Source organism: Sus scrofa, chromosome 9 (assembly GCF_054392235.1).
Source record: "Sus scrofa isolate SSC_HxYL_T2T_F1_AM1 chromosome 9, Sscrofa_HxYL_maternal_Yorkshire_Landrace_v2.0, whole genome shotgun sequence".
NCBI lineage: Eukaryota > Metazoa > Chordata > Mammalia > Artiodactyla > Suidae > Sus > Sus scrofa.
Genome location: NC_139391.1, coordinates 73,228,820 through 73,252,441, shown reverse-complemented (window position 1 = coordinate 73,252,441; position 23,622 = coordinate 73,228,820). Strand labels below are relative to the sequence as shown.

At 40.7% G+C, this 23,622-nt stretch overlaps 2 protein-coding genes and 1 non-coding gene across 3 annotated transcripts in view; 1 reads left to right on the top strand and 2 right to left on the bottom strand.

Moving 5' to 3' along the window:
* Window positions 1-23,622, bottom strand: part of LOC146399980 (uncharacterized) — a 114,255-nt gene that overhangs the window by 51,213 nt on the left and 39,420 nt on the right. The gene's annotated exons all lie outside the window — the stretch shown is intronic.
* STEAP4 (STEAP4 metalloreductase) lies at window positions 956-22,201 on the top strand. The gene is given in 5 exon segments (NM_001166489.1): window positions 956-989; window positions 16,820-17,277; window positions 17,918-18,445; window positions 19,715-19,879; window positions 21,786-22,201. Coding segments are annotated over 4 exon segments (1,413 nt in total). The 5' UTR covers window positions 956-989; window positions 16,820-16,821; the 3' UTR covers window positions 22,050-22,201.
* Window positions 7,683-7,754, bottom strand: TRNAE-UUC (transfer RNA glutamic acid (anticodon UUC)). The gene has a single exon. It is a non-coding gene; the product is annotated as a tRNA-Glu (tRNA).

Sequence of the window (23,622 nt, the reverse complement as noted above, 5' to 3'; positions counted from 1 at the left end):
GAAGACCTCTTAGAAGACACCACAAAAATGCTCTGGAGAGGGTTGCAATCCAGGCAAAGAGGCCTTGGCTCAAAAGTGCTGGGAACAGACCTCGCCTGTGGCTGAACATCTGGGCCTTGGCAGGTGTGCCCTTAAGACCAGGTGGCTGGGTGAGAGGCAGACTGGGAAGACTCTGGGCTCTAGACCACAGAGTTTGGGGGCAGATGTGCTTTGCCCAACAGATTGTCATGGTTAGTTAACTCTTAAACCACCACGGCTATGACTTTTGAGCTCCTCCTAAGTAGAAAGACATCAATCCAATATATATTATTGCATATTATTATGCAATATTAGAGAGACAGAGTTCTCCTCATCATTCCTCTCTTTCATTTTTTTTTTGGGGGGGTGGGAACCATTTACTCTACCTAGTTTAAGGCGTCCAAATTAAGATCATCCAAGCTATAAGCCAGCCCCATAAGAACCCAAGGGTTCTAAGCATAGCAGAAAGATGTTACCTTTTACTCTGAATTAAGACACTATGGCACAGGGGGAAATGCCTAGAAACCTAAACCAGATGGTGTTTTTTCTCTCTTCAGAGCGGTCCCCCTGGCTCCTTCAGGAAAGGGATCCGTCTCAGCCCCTTCAAGCCTCAACTGCCTGAGGCTACACAGATCCCAAGGGGTCTGGGGAAAACTCTTAAAACCCCGCTGGGGGGAGATCAGTGGCAACCTCCCCAGCAAGAGCGGCAGTGGCAGTACAGGAATTGCTGGTTCCTCCTGCTGCCTGGGATTCCCAGCTCGATCTCTTCCTGGAAACGCTTTCTTCACCGTCTTCTCTTGTGCAATCTAGTGGGCCCTCCCTCCGCTCTCCGGCCTCTTATACCGAGAGTGGCGAGCCCAGCCGCAGCTCAGAGCAGGAGCGCCGGGCAGCGTCCCCTCCCGGCCCGGCCCTCGGCGAACCCGCAGCTGCTGCGCTGGACCACAGCCGTCTCGGAAGTACCTCTTCCGAAGGTGGGTCGCATTGCTATTGGCTGTCGCCTTGTACCTTTGCCACATGGCTCCCTTCGCTTATAGTTTCTGCCCATCTCGAACTCCCGCTTGCAGAACCTCGCTCCTCACACCTGCTTGCTCTGGGAAGAAGGTGCAAAGCCGCCCCAAGGGTGTGCGATTTAGCAAGCGTCTTACTTCCTGGAGGTTTATCGCTCCTCGCTTCCCTGGAGAGCAGAGGGGCTGGAGAAGGAAGACTTAGGGGTTTGGATTCCTCACTGTATCTAACTTCTGGATAAAGGACTCAGATCTGAGTCCGCTTCTTGACCAAGGACTGAAAATATGTCCTGAGATCTGCAGCCCCTTCCATCCTTGATCTTGATTGCAGTATCCTTCTCTAGTTTAGCGATGGATTGCTTTTCCAGAGAAAACTTGTTTGGGATGTAATTGATCTTGAAGAGTAAATAAAGCTCGGGTTCCCTGTTTGTCCAGAGTCACCTGGAAAGTGTTTGTTTTTTTTTTTTCCTGTGGATAGTAATTTAGGAACTTTCTTTAGAAGATGACCGGTATGAGAGAAAGCGAAATGGAGGGAGACGAGGGGAGGGATGGGTGGGTTGAAGAACTCTGTTCCTAGTTCTCATCAGCTCTCCACCTCAGCCTCAGTTTTCACACATGTAAAATACAAGGCTGTCAGACCAGAGCAGCCACAAAGCCCAACTCTAACAAGGTGAAAATCCACGACTGAGGAGGTTTGAAATACATTGCAAATTTCATCCATGCTCTAAGTGTAACCAAGTAATTACTTTTTTCATAATAATGTAGGTTTTACTTTTATAGTGAAGCTACCCAGCTGTGGAGAGACAGCCCCTTCTCACTTGAGCATCTTCGCCTTCCACCACATTTATCATTCTGAGAACACCCTCAGCTTTCCAACCCAATTCCTCAGCCTTGCTATGGGAGCATGTCCCATTCCCTATAAGTGGCAGTCTTATAAATGTCACTCACATGAAAGAACCCTTTTTTTTTTCCTGATACAGTAGATTTAATTTTATAAAATGGCACATTTATTTGAAGCAGTAACTTGCTTGAGATATGGCCTTTTGCAAGGCCCCGAATTTTTTCAGAATGCTCTGATTTAGCAAGGTGTGAAATTCTACCTGCATGGCAAACATTGCCAGTCCAGAAAACAGGATGGAGCACTCCCTATTGATCAGGCTTCAAGGTTGTAAAAGAAACAGAACAGGTGTATAGAGAAATTGGGTCAGAGCACTCTCTCCATCTGGCAACCTTTATGGTGCTGCTGAAGTTCACCCAGCAACTTAAGGTTCAGAAACCAGCAGGTTCCAGGCCTGACCCCTGACTTGAGACTAACTTTCAGCTCCCTGCCTTGCTTAAACTTGCTAACTGTTGTTAGAAGTAACCAGATAAATTTTTATAAGCCTGTTCATAAAGTGAAAACCCTGGGCTTGGAGCTTGTTCTGAACAGATTCATTTGTCATGGAATTTCAAAACTGAAGAAACCCTGAGCAGCTACTCTACATGCCCTCATCTCCTAAAGGACCACCCTAAGTCACTCTACCATTATTAACCATTATTATATAATTAAGATTATAACATGATTAAAAGGAGATAGATTCTCTTTTGAAAGGCTCCTGAGTACTCGATTCTGAAGTCACACTCAAAAATACATTCCAGGGTTTCATGACCCTACCACCCAGTTCTCTTTAGAAGTCATTTGGATCTTTAGCCAACTGCTGTTGAAAAATTATTTCCTCTTAAAATCTTAAAAAGGTTAAGAGACTGCTAGTGAAAAAAAAAGGACTCAATCACCTTTCAAACTTAAAGATTTGCCAGGACCCCTTGCAAGTTTCTTCAGGTTTGTCCTCTTAAGAGGATCTTGTCCTCATTTGCTAAGTGTCTGCAGCTACATTTACCTATAATTCCTACTGTAAGGATCTAGGACTAGCTGTGGATAGTGAAGTTTTCTTTGTGGAAATTTTTTTTTTTTTTGGAAGTTGTAGTTAAGCCAGAAGTAATAGAAATAAAGTCTACATGGACAAGGCCTCTGAAATCACCTGTTTGACTCTGTGCTTTGTACATCCAAAGAGAATGGGCCATTATTTAACTATGAAGACTTTCTGAGCCATTCCATTCAATATGTTCATCCTACCATGATATTTTGGATGACTTTTAGGTGATTTCCAAAATAATTTGAATTAACACTTGTTCTTTTGTTGAGAATAGATTAGACCTACAAGGAATAAAACTAATAACTAAAGGGTAATTAATGAATGATAACAAAACATACTTGGCTGACATACCTAAGCAATTTTTTTCGTCCAAAATCATTATGGAAAAAGGAACAAAGAATGCTTGCAGTGTTTGAAGATCATGTTTCAGAAATACACCACTGCAGAAGGAATATAATGTTCTACTCAAAGTAGCATTTCCTTCCGGATTAATGGGGCAGAACATGACAAACTAACCTAAATGCTTCTGCACCATGCTCTAGAAGAGTGTAATCTGCCTTGTGCAAAGAAGCCTTACCGTATTGCACTTTGATGGTTGCATATTTCTGAGAAGCTATTGTGAGAGAAGTATGTTGCTTTTAAATGTAGATTATATGATCAGTTTCCACGTCAGGATGAAGGAACATTCACTTTTCATCTTCAAAGGAAGGCAAAGGTGTGCAAAGGGTCATTTGGAAAAGTCAGGAACCATAATTCTGAATGAAAAGAAAGCTAAGAGGTAATGTAACAACAAAGCGCACCATGCCTCCTAGAGGGGGCTTATTTGAACACATAGGAGATCATCTCCAGATACCAAAGGGAAAAATGGCATCAAGCACAGAGCCAAGTGTCCCAATCAGGACTTCCCTGGTAACAGAATGAGTGCTGAGAAGCATGGGAATAGGACGGTGGACTGTCAACACCGATTGTACATCTATCTTCTAAACTTCTCCTTGCATGGCGTGTAGAAACAGCTCTGAGCCCACGTTAAACACTGGCTGAAACAATCATGCACAGACTTTGGGGAACAGTCTAGTTTATCACCTTCTCTCTTGTATAGCACAGTGCCTGGCACAGAGAGGCTTGTTCAACAACCCGCAGTCCTACAAAGATATTGTTGGTAACACAAACATTTATTTTTGAACGAGGCTGACCATTAGGGTGTAGTAGGTTATAAGCATGGATGCCCTTGGACTGTACTAGTTAAGAGAGTCAAAGTGTCCAGATTTCAATGAGCTGCCCCCTGGGGAGAAGCATGAGATTGCTTTGTATTGTGCAATATCTATAAAGTGAATATGGAAAGTATTACAGCTATTTTTTAAAAGGAGAAAGGCATTGCAGAAACCTTGGTATTTCTTCTCATTAACTTTAATTTTAGTAACCCTAATTATGTTGCTATATAGGGTAAGGTTCATAATAAATTTGTAACTATAATACTTTGGCATTTAATTCATTTTAAAGAGTAATTCATTTTAAAGAGTGACATAATGCGATTAAGGCATTTAATGGAGGTCATGAAAGTTGGACTATTGAATTTTTCAAGATTTTAATTAGTTTAACTTAAGTAAAACACTTGAGCTCTTCTCTAATACCTGAAGGCATGGCATAAGACATGAAGCCTATTGAATGGTTCAAAAGAACTTAGATCAAATCATACTTGTTTTAGAAGTTATCATGCTTCTAGTTATGTCTTCTCCGGTACCCAAGTACTGAAATGATTTCTTTATTCTATTGAATTGCCCTGACGTGGATGGTGTGGGCCATGGGTGGAAGAGAAAGCAATTAGCAAGTTGGCAAATGGTTCACTGAAGTTAATAACAAAAGTGTACCACTGGTTACCCTAGAGTCAAATCCTAAAGTGTGCTTTTTTTTCCCCTCCCTTTTTGATGCACATCTGGAAAATTTTGATGCACAAGCCATATATTTGGGGATGATGGTCCACAATAGAGGTCTCTGTATCTATCTCCCCTGGGAACCAAGAGTTAGCACATCAGGTTTTTTGTTTTGTTTTTTGTTTTTTGTTTTTGTCCTTTTTGTTGTTGTTGTTGTTGCTATTTCTTGGGCCGCTCCCGCGGCATATGGAGGTTCCCAGGCCAGGGGTCGAATCGGAGCTGTAGCCACTGGCCTACGCCAGAGCCACAGCAACGCGGGATCCGAGCCGCGTCTGCAACCTACACCACAGCTCACGGCAACGCCGGATCGTTAACCCACTGAGCAAGGGCAGGGACCGAACCCACAACCTCATGGTTCCTAGCCGGATTCGTTAACCACTGCGCCACGACGGGAACTCCTGTTTTTTTTTTTTTTTCAATCACATCTGTAGTTGTATAGTGATCATCACAATCCAATTTCACAGGATTTCCATCCCACAGCACATCAGGTTTAGAGCCAGATTCATGTTAACTCCATGTGTGGGTTGGAGAGGGCCTGGGACCTTTGCCAGGATAGAGGAGCTGCATGAATTCTGTTTTCATTAAGGACTTAGGAGCCTTTTGAGAAAGGAGGTTCCAAAAGAGAGAGAGGTTTAGGCCTAAAGTGCAGATCAGAGCTGGAAACATGTATCATCCATCAGTCCAAGTATTTTCCCATTTCCTTGCTCACAGGCAGAGTCTGGGGGAAAGGGGATGAGAGTCAGAGAAGAAAGCCCATGATGTGCTGGATAAATGACTCTCTAAGGGGGAAAAAAAAAAAAAAAACTGTATCCTGAACTGTAGCATTTGCTGATTTCCAGGATATGAAAACTCCCACCATGACTGATTTCAAGCTCTCAGCTGACAAGCTGACTCTGGCCACAGAACTAAAAAAGAGCTGAGATTAAACACCTAGGAATTGGAGTTCCCATGGTGGTGCAGCAGAAGTGAATCCAACTAGTATCCATAAGGTTGCAGGTTCGATTCCTGGCCTCGTTCAGTGGGTAGGGGATCTGGGGTTGCTGTGAGCTGTGGTGTAGGTCACAGATGAAGCTCAGATCCCATGTCGTTGTGGCTGTGGCGTAGGCCAGCAGCTGCAGCTCCGATTTGACCCCTAGCCTGGGAACTTCCATATGCCTTGGAAGTTCCCTTCCTAAAAAGACAGGGAAAAGAAAAAAAAAATCACCCTAGGAATTAAAAAGGAAGAGCTGTTTCACTAAAATATATCTGCCAACCAGTACTGCTCTCAGGCTTGTACATCAGAGCATAAGATAGGAAAGGAAGGAGCTTCAAGGGCACTTTCTCTCCTGGGGTAAGAAATGGAAGAGCAGCAAGGCCAGATCATGCTCTGGCAAACGCAGGAGATACTCTGGCCATTGGGAGTCCTTGCTTCCAGAGCTAAAGTAGAAAGGGAAGAAAATGGTACCCCAAAAAAGATGAGGGAGACTATGTAAAGGACATGAGAACTCCCTCAGGAGATTTCTAAAAATGGCAAGGAGATACTTTGAGGCAGATTGGAGTTAACCCATCAGCAGGGCGGGGGTGGCGGGGGGCAGGATCAGATCCACAGCAAAACTGCTCTACCTCCAAACTGATCGTTATCAATATTGAAATCATTCCTAGTGAAATAATTCAAGGTGAATATACATACTATTCATAGGAAATTTATTTAAATAAAGTTAATTCAAAACTGAAATGATCAAATCACTTCCTAAATATCTGAGTATAATAAGTCTTAGAAAAGCAAAACCCACTAATTGACATCAAATATTCAGTGGATTTTTGTGATCACCAGATTACCCAGTGAGCAAATGCTCCTGCAGTGTGTGTGAGCCAAATGCCACCCAGTCTGGGAGATTGTTGTTTTCTGATGGTGCCAATCCAGGTCCTGATCCTCACCCTGAATCTTTGGTGAAAGACAGATTTTGTAAGAAGTTGTTCAGGATTTAGAATGGGAACAGAGGTCAAGGTAAATTAACTGAGACATGACTGAATTCCTGACCTTGCTGTCATGAGCCCCAGGCTTTAACTGAATGGACAAACCAGCCTAGATAGGGGGTAATGAACCCACATGATGAAATTGTTGGTCAGGGACTCATGAAACAACCTTCATTTATCTTGACAGATGCAGCTGAGATCTAAATGTGAAAACAGTGTATTAAAAAGATTTTAATTGAATTTCACCAAAGAACTGATACTAAAAATAAATTAAATTGCTCCTAAAATATAATTAAAATAAATAATATAGATATGCATTACCTTGCTCTCCGGGTAATTCATTGGGTGGTAGTGAAATGTTAACTGACAGATCATTTTAGTTGCAGCATGTCATAGCTAGTTTTACTTATTAGCAATTCATGTGGAAATATACATCCCTGTAGAATATTAGTGTAAAGGTTATATTTAGTTATGTCATTTGTGGCATTCTGTTGGCTAGCATAAAAAGGAATCATCAGTAAATCAGGATGCTATGGGATAGGTATTATATATATATATATTTTTTTTAGGGCTGCGCCCACGGCATATGGAGGTTCCCAGGCTAGGGGTCCAATTGGAGCTATAGCTGCCAGCCTACACCACAGCCACAGCAATGTCTGTGACCTACACCACAGCTCACAGCAACGCCAGATCCTTAACCCAGTGAGCGAGGCCAGGGGTCAAACCCACAACCTCATGGTTGTTTCTGCTGCACCACGTTGGGAACTCCTAGGGATAGATAATATTTTAATGGCATGTATTTTTTGTTTGTTTGTTTGTTTGGCCATGGTGTGTAGCAGCTTTATGTGGTGGGATCTCAGTTCCCAGGCCAGGGATTGAACCTGGGCCACAGTGGTGAAAGCACTGAGTCCTAACCACTAAACCACCAGGGAACTTCCCAGATACATAATATTTTCTCGAAAAAGAACTGAGAGTTTTTCAGCAACCAACCTGAAGTAGTTTCTTTATTTGCTTTTTTTTTTTTTTTTTTTTTGCTTTTTTAAGGTCGAAGCTGCAGCATATAGAAATTTACAGGCTAGGGGTCAAATCCACCAGAGCTGCATCAGTCCAAGTTGCATCTGTGACCTATGCTAGATCCATAACCCACTGATTCATTCGAGGCCAGAACCCTCATCCTCATGGACACTATGGTGGGTTTTGAACATGCTGAGCCACAATAGAAACTCCCCAGTTTAAGAGCTTTTAGTGATAGATTTGTGTTAGTTTATGCCTGTTACCAACAGAGCTACTTCTAACAACCAGCTAAAATAAAAAATGCGGAGTTCCTGTTGTGTCTCAGTGGTAACAAAACTGACTAGTATTCATAAGGACACTGGTTTGATCCCTGGCCTTGCTCAGTAGGTTAAGGATCCAATGTTGCAGGGAGCTGTGGTATAGGTCACAGACATAGCTTGGATCCCGCATTGCTGCAGCTCTGGCATAGGCAGGCGGCTACAGCTCTGATTTGATCCCTAGCCCGGGAACTTCCATATGCCATGGGTGTGTCCCTAAAAAGCAAAACAAACAAACAAATAAATTAAAGTACTATTATATTTTCAAATAACATATACAGTCTGAAGAAGATCGAACTGTCAAAAAATTAGAAAAATTCATTGATTAGAGGCACATTAATTTTTTTATAATTGCAATCAGTGGCCTTTTTAAACCAAAAGCTTCTGATTTTGCTGCAATGATATATACCTGTCAGTAAAAGAATATGTGTTTAAGTGTGAGCATGTTTGCTTTCCCTAAAGAGCCTTGATCTCACTAAATACAGAAATAGCTCAGTGAATAAATTGGATGGGTTCATGTATTATTGTAAGGTTTTACATTTTTAATTTTTTTATTCATTTGTCCCTGGGATCTATTAAAACAAATGTACTGAATCGCAGGAAGTCTGGTCCCATTGCCAAACTCCCTCTCCCACCCCCCGTGCCTTGTGATGAAAGGAAATATTTGATTGATGAGCTTCAGCTCATTACAAAGATGTTGTCAAGCCATCCTAGGCTTTCAGGTTGAAACTCAGAAGGAATAATAAAACAGAAAGGAGGGGGAGAAAATCCCTGTTTACAGGCATCAAATTAAAATGAAAACTCCTGTCACTTCTCATAGAGTTTGAAAGTTATTTGTATTCATACTCCCGGGGATGTATCAAGCCGGATCACTGGCTTTGTGTGCTGCAGCACTGTTGGAGTGGAGAGAGGAGGATTGTGGGGACAGTCACTTCAGAACGCAAAGCTGAATTCTCAAACGGGGAATGGGGCGGAATGGCTGTAATACTGGTTTCATCCCAGTGTAAAGGAGCTGCTGCTCTATGGCACCATGTGAGGGTTGCTAGGAAGGAGCATCGTCGTGGATGCCTGGGTGGATTGGATCAAACTCTAACTTGTAGCCCTTGGAAGACAACACATCAGTTTCCTCGAGCGAGTTACAGAGCAGAGCCCTCCACGTCTGGAGTCTGGCATCCCTTGCTCTCTCCCTTGAGGGGTCTGCACATTTGCTTTTGCCTCCAGTTTTCATAAAAATAGGAATTCTAGGCTTTCGATCCAGCCAATGATGACTTCGAGGAAGAAATTGTAAATCAGGTGAAATGTTTCTGCCACCCCTGATGAGCTCATCAACAGCCAGTTCTCCCTCTGCTCTTCCCCTCCCACCATCCCTCTCCAAAAAAGATACCCACTCTCTTCCCATCCCCAGCAGTTCTCAGCCCTGGATGCTCTTTAGAACTGATTGGTTTGGTTTTTGGGGTTTGTTTGTTTGTTTTTATTCTTTTTAAGGCTGCACCTGCCCCAAGGCATATAGATGTTCCTAGCCTAGGGGTCAAATCAGAGGTGCAGCTGAGGTCTACACCACAACCAGGGCAACACTGAATCTGAGCTGCAACCTGCAACTGCAGCTTGTGGCAATGCCGGGCCTCATGGACACTATGTTGAGTTCTTAACCTGCCAAGCAACAACAAGAACTCCCAGTTTGGTTTTTAAAAAATACAGATGTTGTCTCAGAACAATTGATTCAGAATCTCAGGAGGTGGTGCCCTAGCATTTACTAGCACTGATTCTTTAAGTAAAAGCACTTAAAATGTGCAATTATTGGAGTTCCCTTCATAGCTCAGTAATTAACGGACCTGACTAGAATCTGTGAGGATGCAGGTTTGATCCCTGGCCCCTCTCAGTGGGTCAGGGATCTGGTGTGGCTGTGAGCTGTGGTATAGGTCACAGATGCAGCTTGGATCTGGTATTGCTATGGCTGTGGCTGTGGCTGGCAGCTACAGCTACACATCCAATTTGACCCCTAGCCCAGGAACTTCCATATGCTGCAGGTGTGGCCCTAAAAAGACAAAATAATAATAATAATAATAATAATAATAATAATAAAATAAGCAATTATTTTAATGCTATTCTGACATTTCCAAACAGGACATCCAAATAGAGTAAGCAGATGAAGTCCATACCCTGGCCTCAGCACTAAAAAAGGAATGAACTACTGATCACACCCACCAACTTGGATGGATCTCAAGGGCATTATGCTAACTGAAAAAAAAGCCAATATGAAAAGGTTACATTTGGTCTGATTTCATTTATATAACATTCTCTAAATGATAAAAAATTATAGAGTTAGAGAACAGATTAACGACTCCCAGAGGTTCAGGGAAGCAGATAATGTGACTATAAAGGGCAGGTGATGGAATAGTTCTGCGTCCTGCTTGCAGTAGTGGGTACAGGAATCTCCACATGGGACGAAATGACACAGAATTATACACACCCAATGCTGTGATGTCAGCTTCCCAGTTTGGCTACTGTCCTCTGTGTAAAATGTAAGCACTGGAAGAAATGGGAAAGGAAACACAGGAACCATGTGTCCTACCTCTAAACCTCCCGCGAATCTATGATTATTTCACACAAAAAGATTTTTTTTTCTTTTGGCCATGCCCTCAGCATGTGGGCAGAGGTCAAACCTGCACCACAGCAGGGACCCAAGCCACAGCAGTGATAACACCAAATCCTTAACCCATTGAGCCACCAGGCAACTCCAAAGCGTTTTTTTTTTGTTTGTTTTTTGTTTTGCTGATAACATTAATTTGGTACATATCAGCATGTGAAATGTGAGTATTTTTATCCCATTTGGATGTTCCATGTTTTTAATATCCTAGAATCCTCCAAAGCAGAAACTGTTCTGGGTCCCTCTGACCTCTGACCTCTGCGAGGTGAGAGAAGTAAAATACAATCCAGGCTGGCCCTAATATCCTGGTGGGATGCCCTGTTGGGACCACCCAGAGGAAGGCTGCCTCAGAGCCCAGGGGCGGGATCCACAGGCAGAGGGGGATGGTGGGTGAGACTGGACGTGACACACACCATGTGTTCTCTCATCACACACACACACACAACACACACACAAGCTTCGTCGTGGCAGCTGCTCCCACAGCCCTCGGCCACCTTTATTTGCATGGTGTCTCTGGTTGCCAGTCTCTACATAAACACTCTCGTGGGATCGTTTCACCTGTCTCAGTCCTCCTCTCAAAGAGCCTTTCTGGGAGATGCCCCCGTAAGAGGCAAAAATGAGTCCTGGAGATTTTCCAGACCAGAGGATGTTCTTTTTTGTTTCCTGTCACATAAGCGAGGTTTGTAAAGAGCTGAAGGAAGGAGAGGTGACGACTATGCTATGTTTTAACTATCAAACCCATCTCTCCCTTTATAACTCTGCTTCCTAATTCCACCTTTCCTATTTGCTTTATTTCATACATTTATGTGTAAAATAAGATTAGGAAAGTTTTGTTGTTTTTTTTTTTTTTTAAACTCTTTGAGACCTAACTGCCTCCATAAATCCATGTTTATACATGGGAGCTGTTTTCAGGTACAGATACTCTGAAATGGGTATAACTTCCTTTTTCCCCTAGTACTTACCATAAAATATACCCTCAACTAGACCTTCCTTGTGGTTTAGAGTGTGCATACATCCCTTTTTTTTTTTAAATCGCTCAATGAATTTATTACATTTGTAGTTGTACAATGATCATCACAATCCAATTTCATACTTCCCATTTTTATGAACTCTTATTATTAGGACATTTTTCCCAGAGCTCAGAATCAAATTCTTTCAAAGAGTTAACTAACTTTTTAATTTTTACATGTTATTTCATCTTGCCAGTTATGGCAACTTAAGGTCAAATCATCCTTCTTTTACCACTGAAAACATAAAATAATTAAATATTGTATTATCCTGGGTCGATTTACAAGCAGAGGCTTGTGTGAAGACAGTTTATCCTGGAAGTGATTCCAGGGAGCAAGGGTGAGGGGCAAGGGGCCTAACCCAGGGAACACAGGAAAGGCAGGACAAGAGCCCATCGAGCTGGCCACTGCTGAGATGAGTGGTGCTCTATGCCTCTGGATCTTTCAGAAGAGCCTTATGAAATATGTCAGAGCTGTGTTCCAGAAGATGACAGTAGAAGCACTTGTCCGTGGAGTCCTGTCCCCCATTGGGCTATGATGGGGCCATGGGCTCCACATGTCTGAGTGCCAAACAGGCACAGGATCAGAGAAGCTCAGGACAAAAATCAAGAGATAAAAGATCTAGAGCCAAAAGTAAGCCTCTGTTAGGCAGTAGAAACCAAGCAGAGTTCAGTTGTTACCCAAGGACTGGAAGTTGAACCAGGGGGATTTGAAGCAGAATTCAAGATGCACGCAACGCAATGAACTTCTATATGAACGCCTTTGAACTTCTATAACTTGATGGGGAGCAACTAACTGCCAAATGGAATAAATAAACCCCTTTCTATGACCCCCGCCAGTGATATTTTAATATCTCCTCACTGGTTTTGTATCTTCAATTCGCTCAGTGATGTTTCTGAAGATTTGCGTGAAAATAAATTTTAATGGTTGGGGTAATGGCCCAAGGGTGTTATATTGGATTGCTAAGTGTCAGTTTAAGAGGGAAATACTGAAATAAAATGTGAAAGAATTACAAACAAGAGAAATTCACACTTGAACTGATTTTACGTCTGTGTTTTGATAAATTCATATGCTCTGAAGCCCTTTCACATAGGGTTTTATTTATAAGAAATAAGTAGGGAAAGCAGAAGCTTCTCGAGAATTACTGAGTGCTATTTCAGATAAACTTTATGTATTTCCAGTAATCACAGTTATAGAAGCATGATTAATCCTTAATTTATAGAATTTATATAATTACTATATTAATTAGATAATTACAGTGTATTACATACTTTATTAACAAGTTTGTTGAGTACTTGCTATGTCTCAAGAATTGCTCTAAGGTACACTAATTATCTGATCCTCACGATGTCTCTAAAGTAGGAACTCTCTTATCTCTCACTTTAAAGATGACGACACTGAGACACAAAGTGTTTGAGTAATTGACTCGAGGTCACACTGCAAACAATATTAGTGTAATATAGTCAATATCTTCATTAAAAAAATACATCATGGCAGCTTAGAAAAAATGAAAGTAAGAGCCACATGGTCAAAATAGAGTCTGGGCTTACTCTCTGTCTGCAATGATGATCCACATGAGAAAATGTCAATAAAGACATCATCTCTCTCACTGCAGAACACTGACAACTTTGTCCAATCTGTATTTTGCTTTCCAATGTTTGTCCCAACACAAGAGAGGGAAAAATATTAGGATAAAGAATGGAGAGAAAGTGAAGGGATAGCCAGGCACACTGGCATTCTTACAACACACCAGCATCTACAAAGTGGAATAATTAAGCACCATTCAGCAGTTTTGAGGGTTTGAGTTTTAACAATTAGTGGCTAACTGATTAGCAATATAATATAAATTGCTACACTGGTTTGCATTTGTAGATGCTGCTAAGAACTTTTCAAAGGCACGGTAGTGTTTCATAGGTGCCTTCCTGGATCATGCCTTTTTCTGATACAGTTCAGGATATCAATCATCAGCTAGTTTATAAAATGATTCCGTTCTTGTGCTTAATTCGACTCTTCAGAGTTTCTGAGGATTTGCAATAAAATCTTGTATTTCTTGTCTCTTTTCGCCATGACTTCTGCCTACGTACAAAGGTCTGACTGGTCTGCTTGTGATAGAGATAACACGCCCTCCATAAGCTCAGGTGTTTTCCACAGGCTAAAATGGAAAGGACAAAGTTCTGAAACTTTACTACAAAGGCACGAGCTTCATAAGCTCTACAAGCTTTGTGAAAATTCACCACTAGGTCCTGTTTGAAATGCCACATCAAATGCCCTGAGTTTTCCTTTAAACTCATTTGTGTGAAGGAAGTAAAGCCCCTACAAACATGGTCCCCTGCTCCTTCTCCTTACCTCCCCTCACTGCCAGGGCTCACTCTGTCATCACTCAGCTTCCTCTTGATAATGGACCTCACACTATTATGATCTTTTTTTTAAATTATTATTATCAGTTCCGTTTTAACCTACCTTGTACTTTGGGTAAGACTAAAAGATCTTTAACTATATTGAAAAGTTGTTGAGATGAACTGTCAGCTCATATCCTTTTGCCCAGTTTTCTAGTGGACAATTGGTTTTACTGATTTGTATTTGTTAAAAAATACTTTTTTTCCCCCAATTTACTTATCTTCTGACTTTGCTTACCCTGACTTTTTGCTTTGCAGGTATTACTTATTTTTATGTAATCACATTTATCTCTTTATTCTTTAATGGTTTCAAGGATTTGTGATATAGGAAAAGGGCCTTTCCCCCCTAAGTTTATAAAAGAATTCTCCATGGCTTCTTCTGTTCTATTATAGTTCCATTAAAAAAAAAAAAGGTTTAAATCTTCAATATATTTTGAATTTACCTTGGGGAGGAATGTAAGTTATCATTAACTTTTTTCTCCCAATTGGCTCTTTGCCGGTCACAGTATTACCTACTGAATAAGCCATCTTTTTCTCATGGACTGCCATCTTGATCATATATATATATATATGATATATATATATTTAGGTTCATTTCTGTATTTTTTTACTCTATTCCACTGAACATTTGCTATTCCTGTGACAGTGCCATCTTATTTATTTTAGCTTTATAATATTTTAATGTTTAATAGAAATAGTCCCCCACTTATTACCTTACTTTTCAGAATTTATAGTTTAAATCAGAGAAAACTGAACCTTCCCATTTGGTAGTATGATATATAGTTTCATTTATATGAGTCTTCTCTGAGTCTTACATATATTTAAAATTTTTTTTCAAATAGATCTTGTACATATCTCATTGCCTTAAGTTTATTCCTAAATATTCTATTTGTTGCAGCCGTGAATAGGGCCCTTTCATCTATTAAATCTTCAAACTGTTTTTTTTTTCCCATATAAGAAGAGTATTGATATTAGGTGGGTTCCAGATAAGACGATGAATTGTTTTTATATGGGTGGCATTTTTTCAGTTGACTTCGACTTTTCGAAGACTATGCAATTCTATCATCTGCAACCCTTTTAAATTTCTACATCTCTAATTTCTTTCTCCAGTCTGGTTGTATTAGTTAGAATTTCCAAACAATAATGTGATCATAGCAGATATATATTTGTCTGGTTTATGACTTTACTAGGTATATTTCTAGTAATTCTCTTTTAAGCATGAAACTATATATGTTAAGGAAATATCCATTTGTTCATTTTTAAATATGAATCAAGAATATGGATGCAAACTCTTGCCTTCAGAATGAATTAGCAATGAGATCCTACTGTGTAGCACTGGGAAGTATGTCTAGTCACTTATGATGGAGCATGATAATGTGTGAAAATAGAATGTGAACATGTATGTGTAACTGGGTCATCATGCTGTACAGTAGAAAAATTGAATTGGGTAAATAATTTAAAAAATAAATAAATAAAATAAATTAATAATAAACGTCAAATTTTAACATAGGTCCATTTAGCATATATAAATATAGCTATATTTTTCTCCTTAAATCTTCTAATATGGTGAGTTCTATTAATAGATTTTCTTTTCTTTTCTTTTTTTTCTTTTATTGGCTGAGGGACGCATGTACAGCATATGGAAGTACCCAGGCTAGGGGTCATATTGGAACTGGAGTTGCCAGCCTAGGCCACAGCCACAGCAACACAAGATACAAGCCACATCTACGACCTACACCACAGCTCGCAGCAACACTGGATACTTAACCCACTAAGCAAGGCCAAGGATAAAAGCCGTACCCTCCTTGTTACTAGTCAGGTTCCTTACTGCTGAGCCACAACAGAAACTCCTATTAATAGATTTTCTAATATTGAGTTTACAGAACTAATCTTTACAATTCTAGAACAATTCCATTTGATCAATGTACACTTTCTCTTAAGAGGTTACTAGATTCTGATTGTTATTTGGGGATTTTTTTTCTTTTTTTCCTTTTTTTTTTAAGGCCACTCTGGTGGCATATGGAAGTCTAGGGGTCAGATGGAAGCTGTAGCTGCTGGCCTACACTACAGCCACAGCAACACAGGATCCGAGCCACCTCTGTGACCGACACCAGAGCTCATGGCAATGGCAGATCCCTGACCCACGGAGTGAGACCAGGGGTCGAACCCAAATCCTCACGGATACTAGTCATTACCACGGAGCCTTGATGGGAACTCCCAATTTGGGATTTTTGTATACTAAATAAATGAATTGGTCTGTAACTTCCTTTCTAGTGCCTTCTCTATCAGATCTTGCTCTTGAGAACTTTGGGAATTGTGTTTGATAAATGCAGTATCATTGTGATGCATGTCCGTAGTTTAAGACATCAACCCGTAAGTGTCTTGGGTTTTTAGTACATTTCTTTATCCAGTAGAAGATTTTGTTAAATAAGACTCATAAAAGAATATATAAGACAGTTGTTATTCCTTCCAAATTTTGTACGGAACATGCTTCAGATAATTCATTAGAAGATTCAAACAACAGCAGTCGATCACTGTTTCCTGGATAAAATTCTCATTAATTTTTTTTCCCAGAACATTCACATTTTGTTGGGTATCTGCATTATTATTTTTCAGTTATGGAGAAAACCTCTACGGACACACTTCCTCTCACCATGATTTCTTCAGAGAAGCAAGAGACTGTCTGTATTTTTGGAACTGGAGATTTTGGAAGATCACTTGGACTTAAAATGCTCCAGTGTGGTTATTCTATTGTTTTTGGAAGTCGAAACCCAGGGATGTCCAGTCTGCTGCCCAGTGGTGCAGAGGTCTTGAACTACTCAGAAGCAGCCCAGAAATCTGACATTATAATCCTAACCGTCCACAGGGAACATTATGATTTTCTCACACACCTAACTGAGGTTCTCAATGGGAAAATACTGGTTGATGTCAGCAACAATCTCAAAATCAATCAGTATCCGGAATCGAATGCAGAGTACCTCGCTCAGTTGCTGCCAGGAGCCCATGTAGTAAAAGCATTCAACACTATCTCAGCCTGGGCTCTGCAGTCAGGAGCGCTGGATGCAAGTCGCCAGGTAAGTTTAAAACATAGATTTACACGCAATCATCTTTAAAAAGTAAATGTTTTAATAGGAATTTACCCCCAAAGATTCCAAAAGATAACTGCAAAAGAAAACATTTAAGTCTGCTAATATGTGCCAGGAATAACTTTCTTGGATTTGACCAAGTCGTGTGGTCAAGTGTAGTGATGTACTTCCCACCTTCTGCATCCTCAGCTTTTAGCTTGATGGAATCCAATGGTGTCAGTGTCTGGAGAACTTTTGTCAGTACCAGAAAATAACAGCTAAACTGTTGATGGATATGCTTTCCACACCCATTACCTTGTATGAAACAGGTTCCATTTATTCGTTGAGATTAAAAGCAATCCATAAAAGATATGGCAGCCATGCATACAGAAGAAAGATCAACTGTTCACACTGTGGAGAACCAAGTCTTATCATATCTGTGTGATATGCCTAAAGCCACTCTCAACTTGAAACCCTGGTATTTAACTAGCCCACATGTCTGTACCCACTTAAAACATCCTCTTGTCAAATATGCCTTGTTTGAAAAGTAATTAACTACTCTATGGCATTGTTCTACACGGTGCTTATAAAGAATTTCAAAATAATTACTAAAGAAAGAATAAACACAAAATGAATTATTTTAACCCAGGTGTTTGTCTGCGGAAATGACAGAAAAGCCAAGCAGAGAGTGATGGATATTGTTCGTACTCTTGGACTTACTCCGTTGGATAAAGGATCTCTCATGGCAGCCAAAGAAATTGAAAACTACCCCCTGCAACTATTTCCAATGTGGAAGTTCCCCTTCCGTTTGTCTGCTGTTCTGTGTGTCTTCTTCTTTTTCTACAGTGTAATAAGAGATGTAATCTACCCTTATGTGTATGAAAGAAAAGATAATACATTTCGCCTGGCTATTTCCATTCCCAATCATATCTTTCCAAACACAGCACTCACACTGCTTGCCTTGGTTTACCTCCCTGGTGTTCTTGCTGCCATTCTGCAGCTGTACCGAGGTACAAAATACCGCCGATTTCCAGACTGGCTTGACCACTGGATGCTCTGCAGAAAGCAGCTTGGCTTGGTAGCCTTGGGATTTGCCTTCCTTCACGTCCTCTACACACTTGTGATTCCTATTCGTTATTACGTACGATGGAGAATGAACAACAGAACCGTTGTCCAGGTAAGTCTCTCTTCATCTCTCTTCATTCATCTCTCTTATTCCCCCACTCTTTAAATCCAAGAGGAATCTTGCTGCACCATATTCCATTTTATAGTTACAGAAAATCATTCTTCTAAGCAGCTTTATTTTAAAAAATAACTACAATTAGACACCTCATGTTTGTTTCGGGGGGGGGATGGTTGTTTTTTAATGAATCCAGTTGGATCTCATACCACTATTGAGAGTGAAAGTTACATCCCCAGGTCAATGCAGGTGCAGATCTGTGCTCCCAGGATTCGCTGGGATACTCACAAACTTGTCAGATTTGGGGACTCGGGAAAACCTAATGACACCTACTTGAATTACATCCATAAATGTAAACCAATGTGTTTTCAAGCTTCTATTTTTATGCGTGTTACTTCCTTTGGGAAGTCAGAACTCACCATCTACGAGTGTCCCCAACCATGTGTCACAGGAATGTAAACAAATTCGTAAAAGGGTGCTTATAACTCCATTAGTGCTGGACTTGTGGGAACTTGTCCTCAGTTACTGGAAAATTCAACGATTCTGAGCAAACGACAAATATCATTTTCTGCATGGTCAAAAAATTCAGAGAGCATCACCTGAGGGGTCTTAAAGTCCCAGGGGAAGTTTTCCACATCAGCTCTAGTTTGGAAATAATTGATTTTGATCAATCTCATTGCAGTCTCAAAGTTTATGTGTCAATAATTCATGGTTGATGTGTCTGTGAATTTCTCTACATCGCTAACAAATACATGGGAAGTGCTTGGGTAAGAGTCCTGTTGCAGGGGCCAGATTTCTCTCAATCTGTAGCATGACAGGCTTGATGCTATATTACCACATAATAAACATGAAAGAACCCAAAATTCATGAGTGTGGCTCATCAGCATATAAAGTAGGAAAACAGAATCCTGATGTAATTGTTTGAGAACATCAATTTCTGCTTGGGGAAAGAGAAGCCATATGGTAAAGAAGGTTTAAGTAAATATTTACTTTGTTTTAGAATTTGTAGGGTCCATTAAAGCTTCCTACACAACTCCTAGAGTCAACTGTCATAATAACATCCCAACAGAATCAATGACTTTTTCTACCAAAAATATTATATTTAAGTGTATTTTTCTCTACAATTATGTTTCACTGATTATTACAAAGTGTTACACAACTTGCCTTGAGCAAAGAAACCATGCAGAGGTATTTTTTGATCCCCTTAAAATGTGGGCACTTTGTAAAAAATGGAATTAAAAAAAAAATTCTTATAATTTTTCTTAGGCAATAGCCAAGAAAGAAAATCCATTTATTATCTCTACTGCCTGGCTCAGCGATTCCTATTTAGCCCTGGGAATCCTTGGATTTTTCCTGTTTGTACTCTTGGGAATCACTTCCTTGCCATCAGTCAGCAACATGGTCAACTGGAGAGAGTTCCGATTTGTCCAGGTAAGGACTTCACAGTTTAATCCACTTTATTGCAAACTATTCTGGCTGTACACAGAGTCTCATTTTTCTCTCGTACCCTGCATAAATTATTCTTTTGCTCCATAACTTCCCTGGCAATCTCATAAAAATAGCAACTGAAACAAGTTCAAATCAGAAAATGCTAAACTCTGGTACAAAAAGGCAGATCCCATAATGGCTGATTTCTTACCAAGGCATCCCTTTGCCAAGGCCCCTGATCACTCCCCAGAGCCACAGCTAAGAGTACAAAGCGAAAAGCACCCACAAATACTACACCGTGTGTGTGGAGATGTAGTAAGTGCAGGGTGGAGAGAAACCCAAAGACGAAATTTCTACTTCTGAAAATCAATTTTAGAATATGGACTTGGTGATCTGAAAAGGCATATAATGAAATAACCTTTAAACCTTCACGGCAAGATATGCTAGACTGCCATCATACCCGATCCAGTGCTGGCCTGGAAGAGAGGAAAATCGGTGTTTCAATACATCAGCCTCCGGGTGCTTCATTAAAGGCAGTTAGTAATTAATTTTATAGACCAGTGGTCTGCAAAGGGTGGTACCTGGACCACTAGCAACAGCAGCACCTGGCGTCTTATTAGATACAGAAATCCCCTGGCTCCACCCAGAGCTAAGAGAATCAGAAATTCCGGGGTGTGACCCTGCAGCTTGTTTTTACAAGCCCTCCAGATGATCCTCTGATGTTCCTTGTGAACCAGTAAAAATGAACAGACCATTAGTAACTGAAACTAGATTTGAACTTTATAGAACTATTTGAATCTCAAAAGTCTTACAGTTTCTCCCCAGGAATAAGTGCAGTCAACATGTTCTCATATTTACACCTTCATTCAAGATATTAAGATGGGGAGTTCCCATTGTGGCTCAATGGAAATGAATCCGACTAGGAACCATGAGGTTGCAGGTTCGATCCCTGGCCTTGCTCAGTGGGTTAAGGATCCGGCATTGCCGTGAGCTGTGGTGTGGGTTGCAGACGCAGATCGGATCCCGCATTGCTGTGGCTCTGGCATAGGCTGGTGGCTACAGCTCCAATTCAGCCCCTAGCCTGGGAACCTCCATATGCCACGGGAACAGCCCAAGAAATGGCAAAAAAAAAAAAAAAAAAAAAAAAAAAAGACATTAAGATGGAAATAAACTTTGAGCTTTGGATTTAGGTCAAAACAAGCAAACAGCCAAAAGTAAAGTTTGCTAATTGTTCTTTATTGCAAAAGAAGTTAACGAGCATCTGCTTTTCGTCAGCGGCATAATGTGGTGCTTCTTTTTTTTTTGTCTTTTTAAGGTCACACCCATGGCCCATGGAGGTTCCCAGGCTAGGGGTCGAATCCAAGCTACAGCTGCCGGCCTACACAACAGCCATAGCAACTCGGGATCCAAGCAGCGTCTGTGACCTACACCACAGCCCACAACAACGCTGGGTACTTAACCCATTGAGTGAGGCCAGGGATTGAACCTGCATCCTCATGGATGCTAGTCAGATTCGTTTCCACTGAGCCGTGATGGAAACTCCTTTTAAAAAAAAAAAAAGAAAAAAAATGTGGTGCTTCTTGAGAACATATCAGGCCTCTAGCAAAGGTGATCCAGGCAAGCATTTTCCCATTGAAGAAGAGGTACATTATTTATTCTAACTAAAGAATTTACCCCTGGGAAATTTTCTCATCCAGTCAGGTTAAGATGAAACCATCATGTCATGTGTAAACATTAAAAAAAAAAAAAATGAAATACTGATCATCCTGAAGGAGCCAATATACACAGCAGCATTCTAAATGTTACAGGTTTCAAAGGCCTGTGGCTGTTGACAAGTACCTTTCACTGTTTTCCACTGTTTCAATACTATGTTAAGGTATATGTTTTTGTTTTTGTTTCTTGCTTATAGTCCAAACTGGGCTATTTGACCCTGATCTTGTGCACAGCCCATACCCTTGTGTACGGCGGGAGGAGATTCCTTGATCCCTCGACCCTCAAGTGGTGTCTTCCGTCAGCCTACGTGATAGCGCTGATCATCCCTTGCACCCTGCTGGTGGTCAAGTTCATCCTCATCCTGCCGTGTATAGACAAGCCCCTCACCCGGATCCGCCAGGGCTGGGAAAGGAACCCCAAATTCTTGGAATCGGCCCTCAATGGAAAAACAGATCTTTAAAGCAAGGTTCAGTTCACCCAAATTTCTGAACTGTGGTGTCCTACGTTCAGAGAAGAATGACGGGGACAGTCAAGAAAGTACTTTTCTCCCTCCATGGCGTGAAGGTTGTGAACCAAGAAAGAAATCACACATGGCTTTGAGAAGTGGACACCAGTTTATCTCGGGGCTGTAATGAATCAGGGCTAGTCCCTGCCTCCGGCGGGGGGCGGGGGGAGATCATGATTTTGTCATAGTTTTTTGATTTCACATTAATCCTAGCTTTGTGATTTCATACCAACAAGCTTCTTTGTTGTGGGCAACATGCATGACCTAATGTTTTGCAAAATCCAGGGGAAGTATTTGCAACTTCCTTCTCGGGCACAAGGACTGAGTAGAGTGAAAGAGAAAACAGTAAGAGGGTAGCTGCTGCTAAAGGCTTTAACAGATATGTCTGAAGAATAAGGCTGATGAAGTAAAAGGAATGAATTTTTTCTGTTTTTTAGGAAGTACAGGTGATCATAAATATTGCCATGGTGAATTCTGAACTTACATGTGCTCTTTGATTTTGCTTTTAGCAATACGGATTTACACTGCAGGGCACTATTTTATAACACAATAAAATATCACAATTGATTGGAAGTAAGCATGGGTTGAATATATGCAAATCTATACAGCTGTCATAAGAGCCTTCTTCTACAAAGGATAAAGAATAGGAGAGATTGAGTTAAAATGAGGAAAATCCAGTTGGATTTTCTCAATAAGCAAGGAAGGGTTGATAAAATCCTTTGCAAAAAAAAAAAAAATAATAAATTACAAGTAAACCGTAATTTGAGACAGCAAGCTAAATACATTTTGTAAAGTTGCATCATATCAGGTTTGGTATTACTTAGGTCTTGTGGTATACTTTATAAATTATATATTCCAAATGCTGTTCAACATAAATCATCTATGAAATGAATTTCTAGTAATGGAAATATAACTTCTGTAATTTGTCATAGTTTATTGTAAACTTAAACAGTGAAATTAAATGAATAACGAAAATGTAAGTTGGACCGATACACAGAAGAGAGAGAAGGATGGAGTCTCAGGGGAGAGGGCTGTGAGCAGTAGCTGTGATGGGAGATTTGGTTTATTCTCAGATCCTTGCTGGAATGCAGGATCGATCTCTCTGCTTTTCTGCACTGATGGTGCCATTTCCAAGATGACCTTCAGCAGCATTAGCCTTCCTGGCTCTTGCATGGAGCTGAGAGAAGCCTTATACATAGTCTTGCCACGTGCCAACATAACCAAAAGCCTTTCCACAGGCTTTGTGCCTAGTCCACAAAGGCCATTCCTTTTTACTTTATTATCATATAGTCCATATGAAATTATATAAAATGATTGAAATATATTAAAACATCACCCACAGTCCAGGATATTTTTTCTATAAAACCTTTGGAAAATAGTTCTATCTATACTATATACTAAATTTTATATCCTTCTTTTTCTGCCTATAGTGTGGCGTTGTTCGCTTACTTACATGGTATATGGTTGAATCAGTGGCTGCATCATATTACACCAGATAGGCAATTATTTAACTACTGCCCTAATTAAA